Below are 21,183 nucleotides of genomic sequence, written 5' to 3'. Positions count from 1 at the left end.
TTCAATTTAACATATCACATCTTCTATCATCTGTTTCTCCCACTACACTCCTCTTTTCTCTGTGTTCTGCATTCTAGTTTTCCACACAATGACTTTCTTTGTCCTGCTACTGTTGGGGAATTTTCTGCTTTGTCATGTGAGACCACAACTGCCATTTTGTAGCTGATTTGATTAAAAGAAATCTTAAAGTGAATAAGAAATATGGGAGTGAGAGAACATATTTTTGGTTGGGTGGGTTTTTTGCTTTAGAAGTAAGAGCTTGCAATTTCTTGCAGTAAAAAAATGAATACATAAATAAATGGGGCACTTGCCCTGAATGTGTTCATAAATTATTTTATGGGAACAGAAGGAAGGGTCTTCCTCAAGAAAGATACAGTCCAAAAGAGCTATCATTACTCAAATGTGACTGCTGCTTGCAACCTTGGTGTTTCATTAGTTTATAAAGATTCAGACATTCAAAAGTTAGGTTCAAATGAAAATGCTAAAATACAGAAGTCCTGGATGCCAACAGTCACCTCCTGTGCTGGCAGCAGCCCTCAGCACTGCACATGATTCCAAGTAGCACAGGATTATCCCAAAATCTGGGCTGGGCTGTCAGATATCCTCTCGTGCTCAATTTCAAAATGCATTTGGCACCCAGGGCTTTGTGAAAATGGCATGAGAACATTAAGCTGTCAGAATAATAGAACCAGGCACTGAGTACTGATACGTTTATTTAATCACTCCTGACACTCAATTATTGATTAAAAATTGGGTAGAGTTATGTTTTACAAAGCAACATTTTAAGTCAGAATTTTAAACCCGATAAGGAGGATACTTCAGAGGATGAGGGATCTTGCACTTCAGGTTGGATCAAATACACAGTAAAACTCTCTATGAGAATCTATCATACATTGCCCTTGCTAAATATATATGCTTATATGCTTTGAAGAGATCTTATATATTGCAAATACTGTTCTTTCAGACAAATATTGTCTGCCTGTGCATTTGGAGGAAGTTGCTTAGAAGAGACTGGAAACAATATAATCTGTGTGAACACCATCTATCAGCCCAGCTCCATTGTCATGGACAAACCAGCAAGGAATATCAACCCCGTGTACAGGATCTCTTCTGTAATCCTTCTGCCAGCCCCTGAAAGGGAAAACACAGCCATGGGAGGACTCAGGTAGGAACTGCACCTGGACAAGGAATCTTGCCTAAGTCTTTGCTAAGGACTTCATTATTTTGTACCTTGTTACTGTCAGTTCATTGTTTTTAACAATCATTGTGGCATCTGGTTTCTTGGGATCAGAACCAGGATGAATTTCAAGTATGGTGAAGTCAATGGGCCGGAAAAACTGTCCTAAAAAGAGAAGCTAAAATTATCATTTCAGGCATTAAAACAGAAGCAATGCAAACAGAAATCCCAGAATTTCTACATTCCTGTGCTGGTTTCTATGTCCCTTCAAAGTTTGGATTGGATAAGCAAACACCAAGTTTCAGGTAAGGCTGAACATATGCCTGAGGTATTATTGGTATTTTCTGTTTATAAGCCAGAACTATATCCACATCAACTGGATGTAAGTTCTAGCTTCTGACTGCACAGAACAATTACAGCCTTTTCTAGATATCTTTCAAGATATCCTCACTTGGTGTGTTGTCTATTCTGTTGAATTTATTACACATTTTCCAAGTCTTCAGGTTTTTAAAACTCAAATAATCCATGTGTTGATCTCTGAAATTTCTGGGTGTGATTATTCTCAGCACAAGTACAGTATTCCATCTATAAATTATGTAGCCTCATAAGGAAAGACCAGCAGGGAAACAAAGTCATACCTAATAATCCATGGGTCTGTTCAGACAGTTTATGACTTTTCAATGTATACAGTCCCAGGAAATCTTGATGGAGAGGATGTTTCTTCCACACTTGGTGCAAAACAACAACAAATGAGGCACCACTGCCCATTGAGAGCACCAGATTTTTTTTCCTGTTAATGATCAAAGTTAAACTGAAAAAGAAAAACATGACTTAGAACATTGTGTTTACCAGAGTTAACAGCGATAGAAAGAAATGTGAGAAGAAAAAACAAATGTAGCTTTATAAACTGCTCAGTGTTTTTTGAGAGGGTTTGCTGTCTGATTTGCTCCATGGAGTCTCTCTGTGTATTCACAGACATTCTCAGAATCATATTAAATGACACTGGAAAAGGCTACCTGGCCTTTAAACTTTTCAGCAAGATATTTTTAGCAAAACCTCTCCTTCAACAGTGTAATTAGTTACATATAGGTTGGTGATGCATAGATACAGAACGTGGATGCTCAGTGATACAAATTCTATTATTAAACCATCAGTTCTTTGGCTAAATGCTACACGACACTTTTTCCTTTAGCTTTTCAGAGAAGTCAACTCCCAAACTGCCTATTTTAGTGCTAGGATAGAGAAGATTTGCTTCTGATTGTGCCAGTGATATCATCCATGTGTTTATCACAATAAAAAAATCATGTATGAATGAGAGTTTGCTCTTTCTGCTGCACTGCCAGGCCTTGAGAAGGCAGGAATTTTATTCTACACAGTGAAATGTAAAGGAGGAGGAAGAGAAAATGTTGCCTGTTCCTTCTATAAACCTTTTGCAGAGGTATAAATGATTCTGTAATAGATCCCATGAGAAATATACCTGCTGACAAGAAAAAAAATATACCAATTCTGTAACTGCCACAAGTTCAATTTTTAAAATGGAGATTTGCTTTTGGAACACTATTTTGCCTTTGAAAGATTACACACTATGTCTGAAGTTACTCCTTAAGTATTTGCAAGACACTGCTGTACAAAGCACAATACCAAATCTAGTTTTACCTTAGTCACAGCAATAGAAGATCAGGAAAAAGTCTTCATTTACTTATTTCAAGCAGAGGAATTTGTGAACAATTCAGCAATTACACAACAAAGTAAAGATCAGAATCTAGCAATGCTTGAATCAATTGCTTTTGTATATTCACACACAAATCTTAGAAGTATATTATTGATCAACATGTAAAAATATTTTAAGAAGAGTAGAAAGTAATACAAGAGCCTGATACCCTTTCTGTAAGTCTTACCCTGCTTGTTGCAAGGTGACTGAGTCCAGCCAGGTAAAACCTGTTTTTTCATCACCATTCTGAATTGTGATCATCTCAGGAGTTACTGTCAGCTTTACATCCAGGTGTTTATTTGCAATACCAAGTTTTCCAAAATATGAGTTTTGGATCTTTGCATCACTATTTGGTCTCTTATCACCAATAAGTTCTCCATTCACTGTGATGCCTAATACAGAAATGAAAAAAGTGTTGTTTTATAGACTGATCAACTGATGTCAAGGAGTGTCTTGAAAATTTAACAACAATTTAAGAAATTAAATATTAGTTGAAAAATAGATCAGAATTACTTGTGAATGTTTGTACCAAAGCAAAATAAAGTTTTGGGGGTTGTTCAGTGAATTTCCACAGAGCTAACAATCATTTTGTTGAGAAAAGTTCAGTTTTTCCCAAAGCACAGAAAGTTTGTGATGGGTACAGAGTCTGAGTGACACCAGTCTTTCTTTAGCAGACATTCCACAAACTGGCAACCTAAGGATTATTTTATTGCTTCTACTACAACTCACTGTCCCAAATTACTACTCTCAACCCTCCCAGTTGTCTTTAAAGTAAGTTTAAAAGTTCATTTTGCTACAAGAAGTGAAAACAGTCAGGGTAAAGGTAACCTATCATAGCTACAGGACTTGATGCTAACTTTGCTGGGGAAAAAAAGCCTATGCATTATAAAGAGAGAAATAGTCTTTAAACACATTTTATTAGAAGTATCCCATATTTAAAAAAAAAAAAAGTCTAAAACTCACCTGTAACTGGGTCATTTATTAAATTTAAGATAATGCCAGGGTTTTCATTGATATTGAAACAAATGGCATCTTTTTTTTGTGGCACTGATATAATGAAGTGTGGATCTCCATCAACTGTAAAGGCAAATCAGTGGTTGTCTGTATAGTGATACACAGGGTCAAAGCTCCACATGATCACTTAATGTTGCTTAATATTTAAATGTAATAACTAAATATAAATTATTTAATAGAAAACAGGCAGTTATCAACACAAAAATTACTGATGGAAAGGAGGACTGAGAAAATGACCACATATAATTTCAATTACTTGATCTTTAGAAGACATTGAAAGATGTTTAAAAAGTAAATTAAAATACTCACCCCTTAAAAATTAAAAAAATGGCTACTTTTATGGTAGGGAAATATTAAAAATATTCATAAGAGTTGTGTAATTTAGCCTTTAATACCCTCTTCTGTTCTCCTAGACAGACACTACTCCAACTACTCACCACTAGTATACCATGTGGGTGCTGATGCATATGTGTGATAGAGTGGTGAAGCTGCAGAAGGAAAGAAAGTTGTTAGAAAAACTCACACCAAAATGGGAAATTGCATGGGCTATGTAAGATGTCAGGGAGTTAATATGCTAGGTAAATCAGTAATTGCATCCTAGTTTGTAAAGCATGTAATCTATGGAATGACAGTTTGTGTGCTGCTTTTGAATAAAAAAAAAAAAAGCTTCAGGATAGACACAGATTTCAATTATAGTCTAAATTGCTCTAATGGTTTCCATATAGCCTAAGCAACATATCTGTAGGATACAAATATTTCAGACTTGAGGATTAAACTATCAGCAAGGAAATGTGACATCATCCATTGAAAACTTCTGACTTTTTGACATTTGGGGTGGTTTTGTTTGTTTGTTTTACTTTTTTTTTCCAGAATGTATTTAAGTCTTTTCAGTGAGGACTTGAATAAACTAGACAGAGACTGGTACTAATATCCAGAGCAAAAGCATCACTCTAACTCTCCCATTTCCAGAATTGCCCAGCCAGCAATTTGGTGGATCAGTTGCTGTCTCTTGAATAAAACAGATGCTTTTTGCAGAAGTGACTGAACACGTTAATTTAGCCAGAGATGCTGACATCACAGTCCTTTGCTTTATATAATTCCAAAGGAAATGCAGAGTGACGTCCATCCTCTGTTCTTGGGAAACAGCTTTCAGGAAAACATGGTGGTTTGATGAACAGGTATTTTCTCCTTATAAACTATTTAGCTGAAACTTTGTCACCTCATATTGTTCAACCTTTAAGTGTCTTTTCAGCAGTGAGCAGAATTTGGTAGTATTTGTTAAAGTCCAGTAGTACTGCCAGAAAAGGCATCTCTGCCTCTGGTACTTTCAGTTGACAGATCCTGCTCTGTTCAGAAAAGTAAATTAAATTACTTACCCACCAAAGGACCCGTGAACATCCCTGCTTGAATGAAACAAAGTGTTATTTTAGAGGCTACAAAGAACGAAAACCAATCTCACCCACCTCATTCCTTCTTCCTTCCAAAACCAACTCAAAAATCTTGTAATAATGTATCCATCTCTAAATATTACAAAGTAAAAATTTAGTCAAAACAGTTTCTTTAACAGTGCTACAAAGCAACAGTATTGAAGGGGCTGAAAGCATACCCTGCTTTCCGGCACAAATGTAATTTCTCCAAGGGCACGGGGCTTGCTCTCTCTGAGACTGGGACAGCCTGCAGGTCTCTGGTCCCTCTGTGCCACCTTCTTCTAAACTGCACTTATGGGAAGGAAGAATTGCCTGCCTGGTTCCACATTTTTCTACTCTTCTGCTCTTTGTACATCTGAAATTCTGTCAGGGTGTCTCTGTGCTTTAGAAGTGGCAATCATGGCATGAATGATGATATCTTTGTACGAGATTGCCACCTGGAAGGCCCCAGTGGCAGCCCTGGAGAGCAGCTGACTTGTACTGGGCCTGAATTCTGTGGTGGTGGGATGCTGCAATCATCAGAGACAGGAACTGAACTGAAACCACTATTCACAAACTTACCCATCTGAAAAGTGGTATATCTATTCATAATATGATCTTGATTAATTCCCCATGAACTTTATGAAAATATTGCATCCTAGATCAAATAAGTAATGTAGAAAATCCATGGCTATTAAAAATAGTAAGTAAATTTAAGAAGAAATGTACATACCTTCAGCTGTTACCATGAGCAGGTATGAAGTAAAAGGAAGAAAAAGAGAGATTTACAGTTTCAGTTATACAATTAAACAGGAAGTATTCTGACCCTAATAAAACATTGTAAAAAAATTAAAACTGTTTGATAACTCAACCAGCTATCTTCAGTATTTTGTAATGCCATTTCTTCCCAGTGATACAACTCAGTATTTGTAGGTCAAACAGAAACATACTGAAAGTAAAAAGCTGTTATACGGGGCAGCAGAACTGCAATTTATTATGTATGGGACAAGAGCTGTATTTGGAATTGTTTTATTGCTCTGCCATACCTATATTGCAGAATGTTCCTTACTGGTTTTACTATTTTGTGGTTTTCCAGGCATTTGGATGATTCTATTAATACTGACTGGATGATTCAGTACATTGATTTGTGAATTGAGACTTCAGGGTGAGTAAAATTGTTTTCTTTTCTTACATGGGGCAGTGCTTTGAGTATTTTCTCCTATTACTGCTCTATACTACCTCTATATACAGAGAGGACTTCCTTGGAAAGAGGTTCAGAAAAGAGCTTTTGTACTACAAATACCTGGAAAGGTATTCTTCACAAAGAAGTGAAGATGACTGAGTGGATGCCACTTCTGTCAGATGTTTGGAGATTTCCATCTTATGGAGACCAGCTTAAAGTCATTATGCTGTGTAGTGACTTGAGTGTTAAATTAATCATGAAGGGGTTTTATGTCAGTATTCCATTATGAGAGTCATGAAAAATAATGCAAAAATTTATCAGCAGAATGCCTGAAGAATAATTCAAAGTTGAAGGGTATTTAGCAATTCACTAGTTTCAGGACTTAGTGCAGCTGAAAAAACCTCACCAATCTCCAGTATCACTGTTATGCTAAAATGCCTTTAGTTCCTATGCCAAAATCAGGAGATTAGAAAGTTTTTCATCTAGAAGGCAGCAGAGAGCCCACACAGAGCCTCCATGGAACTTTCAGGGGCTCTAAACAAAAATTGGAGAGAAAATAAAGCCCTGTGGGATGAGGGTGGCTCAAACAATACATGGAGATGAAGTTAGGATGGCTGGGGGGCAGAGAGCACTGCCTTGCTTGGCCAAAGAGCAAGGAGGAACAGAGTATGTGTTACACAGGGGTTAAACAGAAGGCTGAACTGAAGGAAAGAAGAATCTTTCACTGAGCAAGGAGTTCATAATTAGCTAAAGTATCAGAGGAGTTGAAAACAAATTGTGTGCTTTCAATATAATTGCTTCTCTTTCTGCAATATGTATATGACTATGGTGTTTTACATAGGTAATCTCAATCTTTTACAACCAGATATATCCTGCCTGAGGAAGAGCTCATGCAAATTTTCCCCTTTCATGTGGAAACAGGTTACTACATCTATCCCTAGGCTGAAGTATGTAGAAAAATAGTGATGGTAAGTCATCTGAATATAGCTGGATTATTAGATTAGAAATGCTTCTTGGTTTTCAGGGTCTTTTTCTGTAATAGTTTTTCTATTTAGTTTAAAATACATTTATTTTAAATTTATAGTAGTTTGCCCATATGATTTAGTAATGAAGGATATTTTGATGGAAATGAGCTTTACAATGAGAAGTAATTTTTCATAAACCACAGACATGCCAGGCTTGTAAAGTAAATTTTGCAGATACATATTTAAAACTGTGCCCACATTAAGCCTTTCTTTAGGGTAACATCAAAGAAACTCTTAGCTTCTCAAATACAGTACAATTGTGATGTCTATACCTTCAGTGGGTTTATCAGCAATCCCCTCTTCATTGTCATTTTCTTCTGGTTTTGTTACCACCATGGATGTCAGTGGTGTTACAAACTTGTACAGCAGTGAGAGAGCCAGGGCTTGAGCTGTAAGGTTCTCCTTTTCTTCTCCTGTGGCTGTAATGCTGAATACAGGAAGAGACTCCCAGCATCAGTGATTGCTGAATCACTCACTTCAGATTACATATTTTAAAGTAAAGTAATTTCTCTGCAGGTAATTTATCAATAAGATATAACTTACAGTCTAAGAGCACTTCTCACTCTACTGGCTGTCCAAGAGAAAGGCAAAACTGTGCTTTATACTTGCAATAATTTAAAATTGTTTCATCTGCAACCTGAAACATGAATACTGAGGCTAGGGAAGAGAATAGGTTGATGGATTTCCCTCATTGATTTTTATGCTTTCCCACTGGCACCTCAGTGGGATGTGAATATCAGCTTTACAGCCTAGAAACTGCAGAAGTCAGAGAGTGTAAGGGGTTCAGAGCTAAGGTATTATTCCAGGTATAATTACCGTTTTTCCAAGAGCTGTTCAATGGTAAGATAAGCCCAGAGCCTTTCAATGTACTCTCCAAATATGTACTGTTGTTCTTGGAAAGCCTGAGCTGTTTGCTCAGCACCTTGCTCTGTAGTGTACGACAGGGCATTGTGAGCCTGTTGGGAGTAAGAATGTTCTCTGTATCACAAGTAGCCAGGGACTGACAGAACTTCCCAAAAATTAATACCTTCATACATGAAAATCTTATGAAATTGAAAACATGTCTGGTTCTACACCAGAAAAATGCCAGTGTTGTAAGAGGAATTTTGTCCCATTGTTTCTGGGAATTTTAGAGATATACACTATAGAACATAACCCAGTATTCCACATTCACATGGCATTTTTGTTCATCACAATGGAGGCAAAAGAAGCATTCAGAGATTTTGTGTAGCTTACATAAGTCCAAGAAATTCATACTTACACCTTCACCTCTTACATCTACAGACAAATGGTTTTGGTTGCTGTCCAGAAAGCGCCCAGCCACCACAATCTCAGACCCATCATAGAAATGCTTAAAGCTGTTAGTAGTTAGGTCTGATATTTCATTTTCTGGGTAGTTTAACTCCACATCTATGAGCATTGGATTTGACACCTCATCATAAAACCCCTGTAGGATCGAAAGAAAAAAAGAAAACCTGTAACTATCATTGTTTCTTTAATTCATGGGTAGATCTGTAACCAGAAACATCCTGCTATTTCAGCAATGAAAGCTAAAAGCATATTTTATAAGAAATATTTTGATATTTAGTTAAATCTCAGAGTGCAAGGCCTAGAAATCTACAAATAATGGAAATGAGAAAGGACATACAAACTCTTCAGTCTTGCTAAGAGAAAGGAAGAATATTTGAGAACAATTTGCTGTGGATGATGAGTTCCATCAATATAAATCAAGAGGGATACCAAGCCTCCCGTTATTTGATAATTTTCTACACCTCTTCTCTGCAGAGACCGACATGACAACATAATTAAAGGAGACCGGGTATTTGATTTTATCAGAGATTGCAATGAAATTTAATATCTAATTCTTTGAATGGCTGCTACTGGAATGTGAGAAGTGAAAAAAGACAACCCTGTATGGCCTGTACCAGTTTCCATGCCTTATACAACTCTAAAATGCCTCAGGAGTGTGGTAAGATACACCTCCTTGCAGTGAGTTTCTTCAGAAAGGACATCTAGAGCTTTATGATTTGTTACTCTTCTTGTCCCTTGACATGACATTAACCATATGATCTGTGAGGTGCAGAAGATACAATGACTGCAGCAATTCCACCAGTGTCCTTCAGAACTGTGACTTGTGTCACCCTATGCCAAGTTTTAAACTCCATGCCATAGCCCACAGTATGTCCCTTTTACTGTCCCTGCACTTCCTGCTTATATAAGGAAAGGGGAAAATTAATGCAACTAAAGGTCCCTTCCAACTCAAACTAATCATAGAATACTCTGATCACAGCAGACTCTAGAGCATCTCAGTATCAGATTACACACTGGGATTTTGCTTATTTGAAAAGAAGAACATGAACAGTTATCTGACCTGATGTATCTGTGATCACATGTACATGGTAATTACTTCACCTGAAGCTGCAAAGCTGCATCAGAGTCAGGGTAAATCCGACGGGCTAATCCTTTATTCTCCAGTGCCATCCTCTCCAAGAAGCCGTAGTCGACACCACTGCCAAAGCCAAGATTGTATAAGGTGTATCTGCCATCAATGGCCTTCTTCACTGCTTTCTCAATCTCATGAGTATTTGATATACCTGCATCAAACCAGGAAATGTTTGAGTTGTTTTCAAAATAGATAAAATGATCACAAAATCAAACGCGACTTGGCATGTTCGGATTTCTTAGGAGACATTACCAAAAGCTTAATTTAGTACTATGATGCTGGTATAGTAGCGTTCAAATAATGAAAATATCCACAAGTCAAAGAGGAAGGCCATTTTTAACTAGCATTTTTTGTTAGTTAATGAACTATCTTTATTATTCCATCCAACACAAACTTACCTACATTTGGCTGGCCATCTGTTAACATTATAATTATTGAAGCGCTTCTCTTGGGCACAAGGTTTTCTTCATGAGCAGCATTCAGAATATCAATTCCTCTCATCAAGCCACCATGTAAATTTGTCACTATGAGGTAGACATAGAAATTCGGGTTCAGCAAAGGCCGTCAAAATAAACGTCCATTTTTCACTGGGGTCTGAAGAGATTTCATTACAGTAAAAAAATGAAAGATTTGGATTTACAAGCAGGGGGATGTCTAGATAGCAAAGTACCTGGACTTTGGAAACAGAAAGAGAAATAGATGTCATTTTCTGAGTAAAATTGAACTTCAGGAGTGCCTCATCAGCGATCTGAAACCCCAACAAACTGTAGCATTGCGTTCACAGAATCAATCAATAAATTAACTCACACGGTGACCTACTGGCAAGGCCAATCAAGTACTTACAGCCTTGAGCAGAAATGTGCTGAACAAACTTCCTTGCTTCATCCAAATTCTCAGGAGTGGCCTTGATTAATGTTTCTTTCCAGGTAGATATTTCACTATCAAATAATATGAAATTGAAGAAGTCATCTTCTTTAATGTCATCTAGGATTTTTAGCAGTGCTTCTTTTGTCTGTAAGGCAAAGATATTTAAATATATGATTCAAAATTTAACAGAATATGTGCTTACAGATTTTACATCATTAATCTCTCAGCATTGGGCTATTTTTTACTCCTACACAGTATATATTGCAAAAATTCTGAGCTTGTTCTGTTCTTGCCAGTCCCTGTTTCAATTTCAGAGTAACCCTAGGGAAGTCAGCTGCAATCACATCTGGTAAATCTTTGTAGCTGAGATGAAAATCAGGCTTCCCGTCATGGTTGGTTGCTTACACTGAGATAAGCTGGCATGGCAAATGGGTAGCTAGGTTAGTGGAGAAGCTCATAAACAAGCATGCCTGGATATTTTGATGCAGCACCAAAGCCTGAAAATTCTGAACATTAGCTCAGTCATAACTCTGAAAAGAGCTGCTGATTCCCAGATACAGAGTGAACAGAGAAAATGCACATAATCTGTATGCACGACTTATTTTGGAACTGTCAAGCACACATGACAGCACTCTGGAAATGTTGATATTTAGAGTTTTGAACTAATGATATTTATAAGTAGATATAGGTTAAATGTACAGATTTTTGTTCTATAGCAACACTGCAAACTAGTGCATCTGGTACTGGGCATTAGAGAGGTCACACCATCGAGCCACTTTGTAACAGCTTGAGCAGCACATGTGCACTGTAAGGCATCATGTCCCTTCCAGCACCGTCTCCCTCCCAGCACTTTGTTCCAGCTCTTTCTCTGAAACTCTACAGTAATGTAATAACTCACTTGTTCAATTTCTCTTCCAGACATTGAGCCACTAGTATCCAATACAAAAATAATATTCTTGGACAACTTCGGAAGATTTGTTGGTGCAAAGAAGTGTACAAAATAGCCATTGACAATCTGAAAAAGAAAATGTTAAAAAAAAAAAAAACACACCACCACCAAAAAGTTTGGTACATTATAAAGGTAAAACAGATAAAGGAGATATTACTCATTTAATGTCTAGCCTCTGAGTGGCCAAAAAGGTTTTAATGGCCCTGATCAGTCTCACCTCTGTCTATGGGCCCAGGAGTGTCATTTAAGTGCAAGACTGGGCCTTTAGTCCCTGGCTGAGCTACAGTGTCAGAACAGCTACAGTGTCAGTCTCCAGCTGTGTCACAGCTATACCCATTCCTGTCCATGGACTCCACTGTTTTGGATCCCACCCTGAAGACTGACTCCTGCTCCCACTCAGCTGCCTGTCCCTTAGGAAACAGCTGGCCCTCGCTGCTCCCTGACCTTTACTGTGCAAGTTAAACTGTTCAACAGTTCAGAATTTCAAGTTGTTAGACTTACCTGCAAATTATCTGGAGTTGTTCTCTTCACATCATATCTTACAGTAAAATCCCCATCCAAGACAGACTCTGAGCAATTTGCACACGTTCGCTGCTGATCGAGGGTTGGCTTGAAAGAGATATGGCCCTGGAAAAAAAAAAGCCTTCCTTAGGTCTGAACCTTAATAGCTGAAAATCTTCTACAGAACACATCTGCATTTTTTAAAAGCCGGTATATTTATTTTCACAGACATAAGAATAAACTGTTTTATTGGGTTAGCTACTAGATTGTACATATCCATATATACTTAGAAATTTATTGGTGGTAACTGAAACATGAAGGCTGCTATCCGCAGCTTTCACCATATGCTTACTTCCCCATCTGCCTTGGGTCAGCTCTTCACTCTGAACAACACCTTTGATAAAGCTGTTGTATGTTTTAGGAATTCTACCACCCCCATACAAGGGAAAACTACTTGTTAGTAATTCAGTTTTTCTGTAAGAGATAATCTTGCTAATATCCAGGTTTTCTCTTGCTGCCATTGCTAGCACTGAAAATATTATTTCAGAATTATAACCATAATAAGTAAATCATGGAATGCAGTAATCAATGTACCTTTTTTCCTGAAAAAGTTTTTTTAATGGTATTTTGTAGCTCATTGGTGATGAATGTTCCTTCTGCTTCCAGCTCAGCAATACCCTGGGGCTCAAAGATATCTACTTCAATCTGAAATATTAATTGAAAATGTATTGTCATTGATTAAACCACAGTACATCAACTCAGCCATTTACAGCAGGATCAGCAACTACATATGTGAAAGAGAGATTTTCATAAAAATAAAGACATTTATTTTTGTGATTCATAATGGCAGTCCAAATCTACACTTGTGTGAACAGATCTTCAGCCAAAGAGGCCTTTTCAGAAGTTAACACAGAAGTTAAAAACAAGCTAGAAATAAGTAAACTTTAATAGAAATATGACCTGTTGGAAAGCTAGATAGTGGTATCCCATCGAGGCAGATAGGCACAGAAAGCTGCAGTATTGCAGAATGTGACATATGCATCACTGTGATTTAAAGATGGTGTTGTTTCACAGTGGTGTGAGAAAGCTGGAGTTTATCTATAAGGGTATATACAATTACTCCAAGGCATTATAATAGCTTTTCCAGGTTTTCATACAAGATTTCTTTTGGAATGCTCAGTAGATGAGCAATTTTGTCAGGTTTACAAGTAAAAGCCTGCATTAAAGCATACTGATGAGTGCTCCCCATGGAACTCATGAGAAATGTTATCATGGCCTTTAGCTCACCTGTGAACCAATGAGAATGACCATGGTACTCCACTTTCAACAGATATGCAGAATTCCATCATCTCTTAAATTACAGTCAAATTTGATCAGTTTGCCATTTACCTCAAAATCTTTGACAAGCTGCTTTGGTTTTACTTTGATGAACATTTCATATTTTCCAAATTGTCGCTTCAGCAGTTCTTCGTATGTGAGTTCAAAAGTGACTGTACTGGCTGCTTTAATGTTGACTGAGACAGTGAATTTTTCTGTTTTTCTTCCTGAAGCTCTGTATTTAAATGGGTAGGAAAAAGATCTTTATCCTCTTTCACAGTATTTATTGTTGGTGGCATATGATTTTCAAAAAGAAGTAAAACAAAGATGGGAATTTTGATATACTGCTAAAAATCATCAATCAATACTCAAAATTGTGCTCAACCTGAAGAATTCATTCAAGTTTCTCACTGAGCTTAATCCCAGGAATAGGTCCCACAAAGCCAGTGAAAGTTGCAGGAACAGCCTTTCCATAGTTGCAGACAGTGCCTGTGCAGTCAGAGGCTGTATTTCCTTTCTACAATTTGTGCTACAATAACGATAACTTAATCACTGTTCTTTTGTGCCTTAATGTCAGCAAAGTGCCAGAACACAGCATTTCCAATCTCACAGTCTGCTATGGAGTGATGGTGTGGAAGCAGCAAGACATGATCCTTACTTGACAAGACCAGCAGTCTGTCCTCTTGAAACAGCCTTCTCATATTGCTTTTTTGCAGCTTCTTTTTCCTTTATAGTTCCAGGATAGGTGACACCATCAATTGTCCTGCAGATGAAAAAGTCCTAGTTCAGTTGAGGGTTACTGCAGGAATTCTCCCTTTATTGATTTGTTTGCTTTCACTTTCAGAGACCTGCTATTGCCAAGATTTGGGCCCTTTCACTGAAGCCAGGCTCCTTAGAGAATTCAGCTGGAATGAAGAGCTCTGTGCTCAGTATCATAAAAGAATTTTACTTTGAATTAGATCAAAACTGGGCTACAGCAACACAACTTACACCTGCCATATTCCTACACTTCAGCAGCTTCACCATCTCATCTAATGGCAAACCAACTCTCTGGATGTGACTCACCTGTCCAGATGTCATCATCTACAGAGGAGCATTTCATCCTTGAACTCCTTAGAGGACTAAGCAGCCATTTCTCATCACCTCATTCTACCAAAAAAGTTCTACAATGCATTAGGAGTGGTTGTGTCCTAAAGCTACTGCTCCTCTTCACTGGAGATAAAGCAGCCACAGTGTGATTAGCAGAGATGGATGTGCTTAACTGAATCAAACCTCATCGTGGTGGAGAACTGCACATGATTGCAACTAAAGGTACAAATGTAATGGAATAATTCTGCTTTCTGCCTTTCATTCAAATATGATTTTTAAATGAAGAGATAAATTAAGCTATAATGCCATCAGGGAAATTAAGTAATGGAACTTTCCTGGTTTGATAATACCAGAGTAAGTAAGAGGCATTTCTGAAAAGGTGGATGAATCTGCAGGAAAGGTCCCCCATTCCCTAAGGTTCCTTCTATTCATGATGATGAATAGAAATAATTGAAAATTAGTCATCTTTTCTACAGATGTACCAGTGTTTGCCTTTCTCCACATATCTTGCATGTTAAGTTAATAGTACCAGAAAATTATCCAGGAGGTATTTAGAAATCTATTCAAATGGCAAAGTAAAAATGAACATTTGGGTTCCATTTCTCCCATCTGAATTAGCAGAGATTTTTAGTCTTCTTTAACAATATTGTAAAGATTACACACATGCTGAAGTTGGTAATGAATGCTGTCTTAGGGAGTTCAACATCAAAGAAGACTTCTTTGGGCACATTCCCACGATTGACAGCTCGACTGGTGATGACATTGTGTGCAAAGCGGGAAGTTACTTTACTATCAATTTTCATGCTATAGATTTCCATCCCATTGACAACCTGTAGATAGAGAAATGAAAAAAGACAAAAAGAGCACTAGCTGTTGCACTCATGTGTGTGTTAATCACTTGTGATTATATTTTTTAAAAGAAACCACAGCAGGACATTGATTACTCCAAAGCAAAAAGAAAGACCTAATATAAGAACTGGGGCACTGCTGTGTTTCCTTGGATATCTATTTCACTGACATGACGGTGCTATTCCACAAGTTGTAACTATAGACTTTAACAAAATACTACCACCACAGCAAAAATACTGCCATTATAGGAATAGGTTTTTTCTCTACTGAGAGAGTGACTTTTTATGGTTATTCAAAGAGCACAGCTCTTTACTCCTGCCTCACTGTATTAATGACTGTAGTTATCAGAGTGGATGACTCCTAGAGCAGGGATGTAAGTAATCCTCTTGTTTTAAAATAGCACAAATGCCTCCAAATTCCATTTTATGTTATTCTCAGCTTCCTCCCAGATGGAGCTCAATCTTTTTTTAAACAAGGAAATGGGCAAGGCAATACTTATTTTCTTTGAATATTCAGGTATAAGGTTTCTGGACACTAAGTGAAAGCATGAGTAACAACAGATGTTCCCATTAGGAACTCCACAACTTGCAGCAAAAGCAGTACTGGAAAGAACCTTGGAGGTTTTATAATGGATCTGATCTCTGCTGATTGATTAAGAAGGTCCCCAAACAATCAAAGCATTTAAGCATTACTGAAGGGGAATCCAGGTGCCAAGCAGAATCAGCCCCAGAGATGAGGCCTCTTGCCTTCCTTAGCAATAACTGCAACATAAAAACAAAACCAACATAGAATGGAAGTCTGTTAGAAATACAGATGGGACTTCAAAACAACTTAGGTATTTATTTAAATACAATGAGATTAAAAATAATTTGTTCATTCTTTTTCCTTGTCTAGGAGCTTTCATCAGAGCTTGCAAAGAATCTGTCTAGTTAGTCCTACTGCCTAAAACAGGCAGCTCTGGGCTGTTTCCCTTGTCACACACTCAGAAATGTCCATTTGCTCAGACTGGACTCACAGAAGCATTTTGTGAACACAGTAAGAATATTCTTGTCACTATAAAATCTTGGTAGCTGAGACAAAACCAAACCTTACTCACCAAGTCATTATCAGCATTTCGCTTCTGTAAAGAGAAAAAAAGGGGAAAATCATGACTTAGGTAGGAAAGCTGCATTCAGAAATAAATCTCTTAGCATCCGTGTAGTTATTACAAGTCAAAAGAAGTCCAGGAGAAGGAAGGCTTGAGAAAGGTCTTCATTAATGAACTGAAGTAAATTTGAGGGAAGAACAAGTAAGGGATGTGAGGCAGGTTGGAGTTATTTTGCTTATGGCATTCCCAGCTTTGGTGAATCTTTTGGTTTTCATTTGATGTTAGTGTACCTTAAATATTGTGTTTTTGAAAGGTAAGTTAAACTTCAAATATTGCTCACTTTATATTTTGCTCATGTGACACAAAAAGTGTCTTCTTCCAGCTGAAAATAAACATTGACCCTTGAAATATGAGGGAGAATGAGAGGAAAAGAGGGTCAAATGCTCAGTGCCATTTATAATTAAATATCATTGAGACTAAAGAACACATTAAATCTGTTTAATAGGTCTTCCTTGAGTAAGGGTTGGCTGTATGGTGACCTCAATTAAAACCACACTATCTTGTCCTCATAGCAACATCATTTTCTTGAGAATTCCTACATCTGGGTCCTGCAGTACATATTTTCTTTTCAAACTTATTCTTTGGAAGAAATAAAAAGGTTGTATCAAAGCATAAAAACCCCAGTTTACACAGATTTTTCCTGTCACACAAATCCAAACTAGGAGGCAGATGCAGCCTTACATTTTCTTCAGACTCCTAAATTTTTCCCATTTCAGCCCACCAGCCTCTCATCCTAACATGACCAGGTAGGAAGGTAATTCCGCAGGATTAGATAGGAGAGGCTGTCACTACAAAAAGCTGCATGGAGGGGGAAGAAAATAAGCAGTTAAAACGTGGGGGGATTTTTTTTTCCAATATTTGCTCCCAGAGCAGGTGCAAATATCAGAAGCTGTACAACAGTATCTCATACTCTGTTCTGAAAGAGAGGACAGGCATTAAACAAACTTCCTGAGTGCAGTTAAAATAACAGCTTGTGTAACTCAATTCCCATCAGCTCAGCTGCAAACACCTTATCTCGTCTGGCTCCAAGAGCCTCGGGGGTCACACTTTGTGGAATCGTGTTTACCTGCTCCACCAAAGGCAGGGATAAGGACACAACAAATCAGACACACATGGCAAGTACACTTAGGGCTTTTGGTACTTTTCCCAGTTGGAAACTGAAACACAGAGGGTTCTTCTTTGTTTATTTTGGGGTTCTTTTCAAGACACTATATTAAATCTGTGGTAATGCAAGGTTTGAGGGAAGAGGCTTCTCTTCTGCTGTAAGAGTCTGGCAAAAAATGTCAGTGTGCATTCATTTAGGTTCATCTTTCAAACTGTTACTGCCATACAGATGATTTCTGTGTGTCCATCTCTCCTTTTCACAAGCATATATGCCAGTATGGAGTGTGCACCAACTCAAATCTGACCTTTCCAATACTGGAAATATTTTTTCTGTATCCATACTGTCATTACAGCTTGTCATTTCCCCTTACAATACACGAACAGATATGCACCCTGGGAAACAAAAAGCTGGAACTCTGTGAAATGTCAGTTTGTTTGGTACAAACTTTTCCTTACAGTGGAATTACCACACAGTTTATACAAAATACAATATATATATATATATATATTTGTGTAAATTATAAAATATATTTGTATATAGCTACAAATGCTGCAATTCTGACTACTGCTTCCAAACTGAAAGATACTGTACTTGCATTTGAGTTTTATAGAATTGCTGTTGTACACATTCTTTATCAGAATCATGTGTCAGTGGTAGTTTTAAAGGGATTCTTCTATTTTGATTCTGTAAATATTTTGAGGGGTACTCTGCAATTTCCATTGAAACTACAGAAAAATCTCTCTGTGAAAGGCACTCCTCACATTGCACTTGGGCTGATCTCCAATGGAGATACTCAATCCAGCTGGACATCACCCAGCTACCTGCTCTAGCTGACCCTGGTTTGCAAGGTTTGGGAGGCAATTACGCGACTCTAAGTCTGTAATTTTGTTCTGGGTTTTTTCCTTTTTAATGATTCACTTGAGTGTAACTTGGCCATTGCTAACATCAAGGTCATTCTGAGCTTTGTGGGCAAAAAGCAATAGTGTGCCAATCAAAATGATTATGCAATTCTAGACTAAAATGAGAATTAACATCCTCTGCCTGGGTAACTGTTACTTGATAAAATGTTTCTGCATTATTTTTACGTATTTGCCAGTTGCACCAATTATTAGAATTTTACTATTTTTCAGTTGTGCAACAGCAACAAACTTGTTTAATACTGTTTTGCTCTGGCAGCAGGAAAGACTAGAGGTGCAAAAAGTCGACAGAAATTGGGAAGTAAAAGAGAAATTTGAACTCCCAAGAAAACAGAGAGGGAAAAGAGGACTCCATTACAGTAGTTGCTGAAAGAAGCCCTGATTGTACAGCTTGGGAAAATAAACCACAGCATGACTAAAAGACTCAGCAAAGATTGTACAGTTATCTTGAAGTGACCAACACTGAAGAAGGTATTTGCATATATCCCTAAATGCTACATAGGCAAACAAGGCATGAAAATGATCTCTGAATCTACAGCAACACTGAAGATTTCATCACCCCAAGTGATGCCAGCTGGGCGCCACAGAGAAAAGCCATAATGCAGCTCATAGAACAGGCTGTGCCAGCACACACAGGGAACTCTGATGCGGATTTTTGTTCCATTTTCAGCAGAATTGGGTCTGTCAACTGTGTCTACCTGGCTGTGGCTCTAAAAGCAACTTTGACAGCTTAAAGGTCACCAAACAGCCAGAATTCCAGCCACAATTCAGCACTGGGTACTGCTTGCTCAAAGGGGCCAAGACTTTGATGGGCACTAAGACCTTCACCCTACAGGGCAATCTCCTCCATTTCAATCAAATCACATTTGCATGAAGTACAGAACAAAGCTGGGAGAATCAACTGGCTTTTCCATAGTGCTCTGTATGGGTGGATGGAGCATTGCACAGAGCTTTGGCAGTTTTCTGTTTAGAAAGGCTTTAGACACATAGAGAACCCCAGACACTACAGTTATCAGAAGGAAAAAGCTACATTATATCTGGGCTACATCATGGTTAAATAATAAGAATCCCTAGCATTTCCAATTTGCAGCATTGAATCTCACATTGACTCTTAAAAGTTAGACTATCCTGATTTTCAAAGAAAAAGTCTTGGCAAAGATCATAACCTAATCAACAGCAATCAACTGTAAATTGTTTTGTCCTGTTCTGCCCAGTAACTCAGAATGCTCCCTAAAGAGATTTGCCCTCCATGACTTTTCAGAGCACACAGCCACTGAGAGAGAGGGAAATAATTTATGGGGGTGAGGAGTAGTGGCCTGCAAGATAAGAAAATTAGGCAAAACATCAGGCAGCACTGCCTTACTCAGAGATCCAGTCAAAATCAGAATGGCTCCTTTGAGAGATGTATCTCATGTTGTGCTAACATGTAAATCTTTTGAGAAAAATCCTACCATGTCATTTGGGCAGTGGGCATTTATCTCGATGCCATGTTACAGCTCTGTTTTCTGCTTCTTAGAGCCATCTTTTCACTTGTATTCCTTAACAGGTGCAAAAGTCAGTTCTCTGGCACCACTGATTGCTTTACACACTTAAATATTTTACTAAAACATGTCACCATTATATGGTGATGACAAGGAAAACAGAGGAAAGGGATGTTTTAAAAAAAGGGAGAGAAGAACTTCACAGCTAATTGAAAACTGAGGTTGATTAGAGATCAACCACTCTGAGTTCCAGCTTTTATCCTGTGTCCAGGGGTACCAGAGAACACAGAGCTCCAGTTGCCAGCATTGTATGAACTGATAAATGCTGATAAACTGCAAGAAATTAATCTCTGAGAAGTGGGAGACCCACAACCCAGACATGGTTGATTACTTACCTTGATGTTTCTGACATGTGTTAGCAAAAAGTCTGAGGATGCAAAGGCAGGAATTAATACTAAAATACAAAGCAATAGATTATTTTCCATTTTGGAAAAAAAGTGAGGTTCCAATTGGAATGATATGCATAAATATATAAAGCTTTGTTTACCCAGTGTTAATAAATAACCCAATGACAGAAGTAGGATTAAGCATTAGGCGTTTGGGAAAAGTCAGGTGCTGAATTTTGAATTAGTATAATCTACAGAATACTGTTAGAAAATCTGTTAAAGAATTTACAGAATATTTCAGCAATGTCTCTTCTATGTAATAGCTCCAAACAGAAATTCACAGCAATTTCTGTACTGGCAGCTGAGATTAATCTCCACCCCATATCCACTTTTTTCCCAAATGAAAACTGTCATCTTTCTGATACTTCCTTAAAGGCTTTCCGTGGCTCAGATTTACTGCAGCCATAACAGAGCTTGCAGTCTGTGAAAGCCATTTAAGCTCCATTTCAAAAATACCCCTGTAATCCTCCATATCCCTCAGGTACCCGATTTAGGTATCGTTATTTGACATGTGTCCTGTCTAGTCTAGAAACTTTCCATTACATGGGTTCCTATT

At 37.8% G+C, this 21,183-nt stretch overlaps 1 protein-coding gene across 1 annotated transcript; it reads right to left on the bottom strand.

The window, feature by feature from the left end:
- Positions 1-695: 695 nt before the first annotated feature.
- On the bottom strand, positions 696-20,681 carry LOC128794155 (inter-alpha-trypsin inhibitor heavy chain H3-like). Its single transcript, XM_053953837.1, has 22 exons — positions 20,577-20,681; positions 16,628-16,651; positions 15,346-15,512; positions 14,252-14,356; positions 13,666-13,828; positions 12,871-12,981; positions 12,277-12,402; positions 11,725-11,841; positions 10,803-10,971; positions 10,358-10,483; positions 9,929-10,110; positions 8,778-8,963; positions 8,333-8,472; positions 7,789-7,943; positions 6,042-6,047; positions 5,279-5,305; positions 4,340-4,390; positions 3,852-3,965; positions 3,076-3,280; positions 1,816-1,988; positions 1,231-1,342; positions 696-1,131 (listed from the first exon to the last, which is right to left on the bottom strand). The coding sequence occupies exons 1-22, from the start codon at positions 20,664-20,666 to the stop codon at positions 1,002-1,004; spliced, it is 2,679 nt and encodes an 892-aa protein (XP_053809812.1). The 5' UTR covers positions 20,667-20,681; the 3' UTR covers positions 696-1,001.
- Positions 20,682-21,183: the final 502 nt, after the last annotated feature.

Source organism: Vidua chalybeata, chromosome 12, assembly GCF_026979565.1.
Source record: "Vidua chalybeata isolate OUT-0048 chromosome 12, bVidCha1 merged haplotype, whole genome shotgun sequence".
NCBI lineage: Eukaryota > Metazoa > Chordata > Aves > Passeriformes > Viduidae > Vidua > Vidua chalybeata.
Note: the sequence above shows the minus strand (reverse complement) of the source record. Positions and strands in the feature narration are given on the sequence as shown.

Coding starts and splice junctions, on each gene's coding strand:
- LOC128794155 (XM_053953837.1), bottom strand. CDS start 20,666: ATGGAAAATAATCTATTGCTTTGTATTTTAGTATTAATTCCTGCCTTT. Junction 3,281..3,851: donor AATAAATGACCCAGTTACAG/GTGAGTTTTAGA, acceptor TTTCTGTATTAG/GCATCACAGTGAATGGAGAA. Junction 1,132..1,230: donor AATGAACTGACAGTAACAAG/GTACAAAATAAT, acceptor TTTCCCTTTCAG/GGGCTGGCAGAAGGATTACA.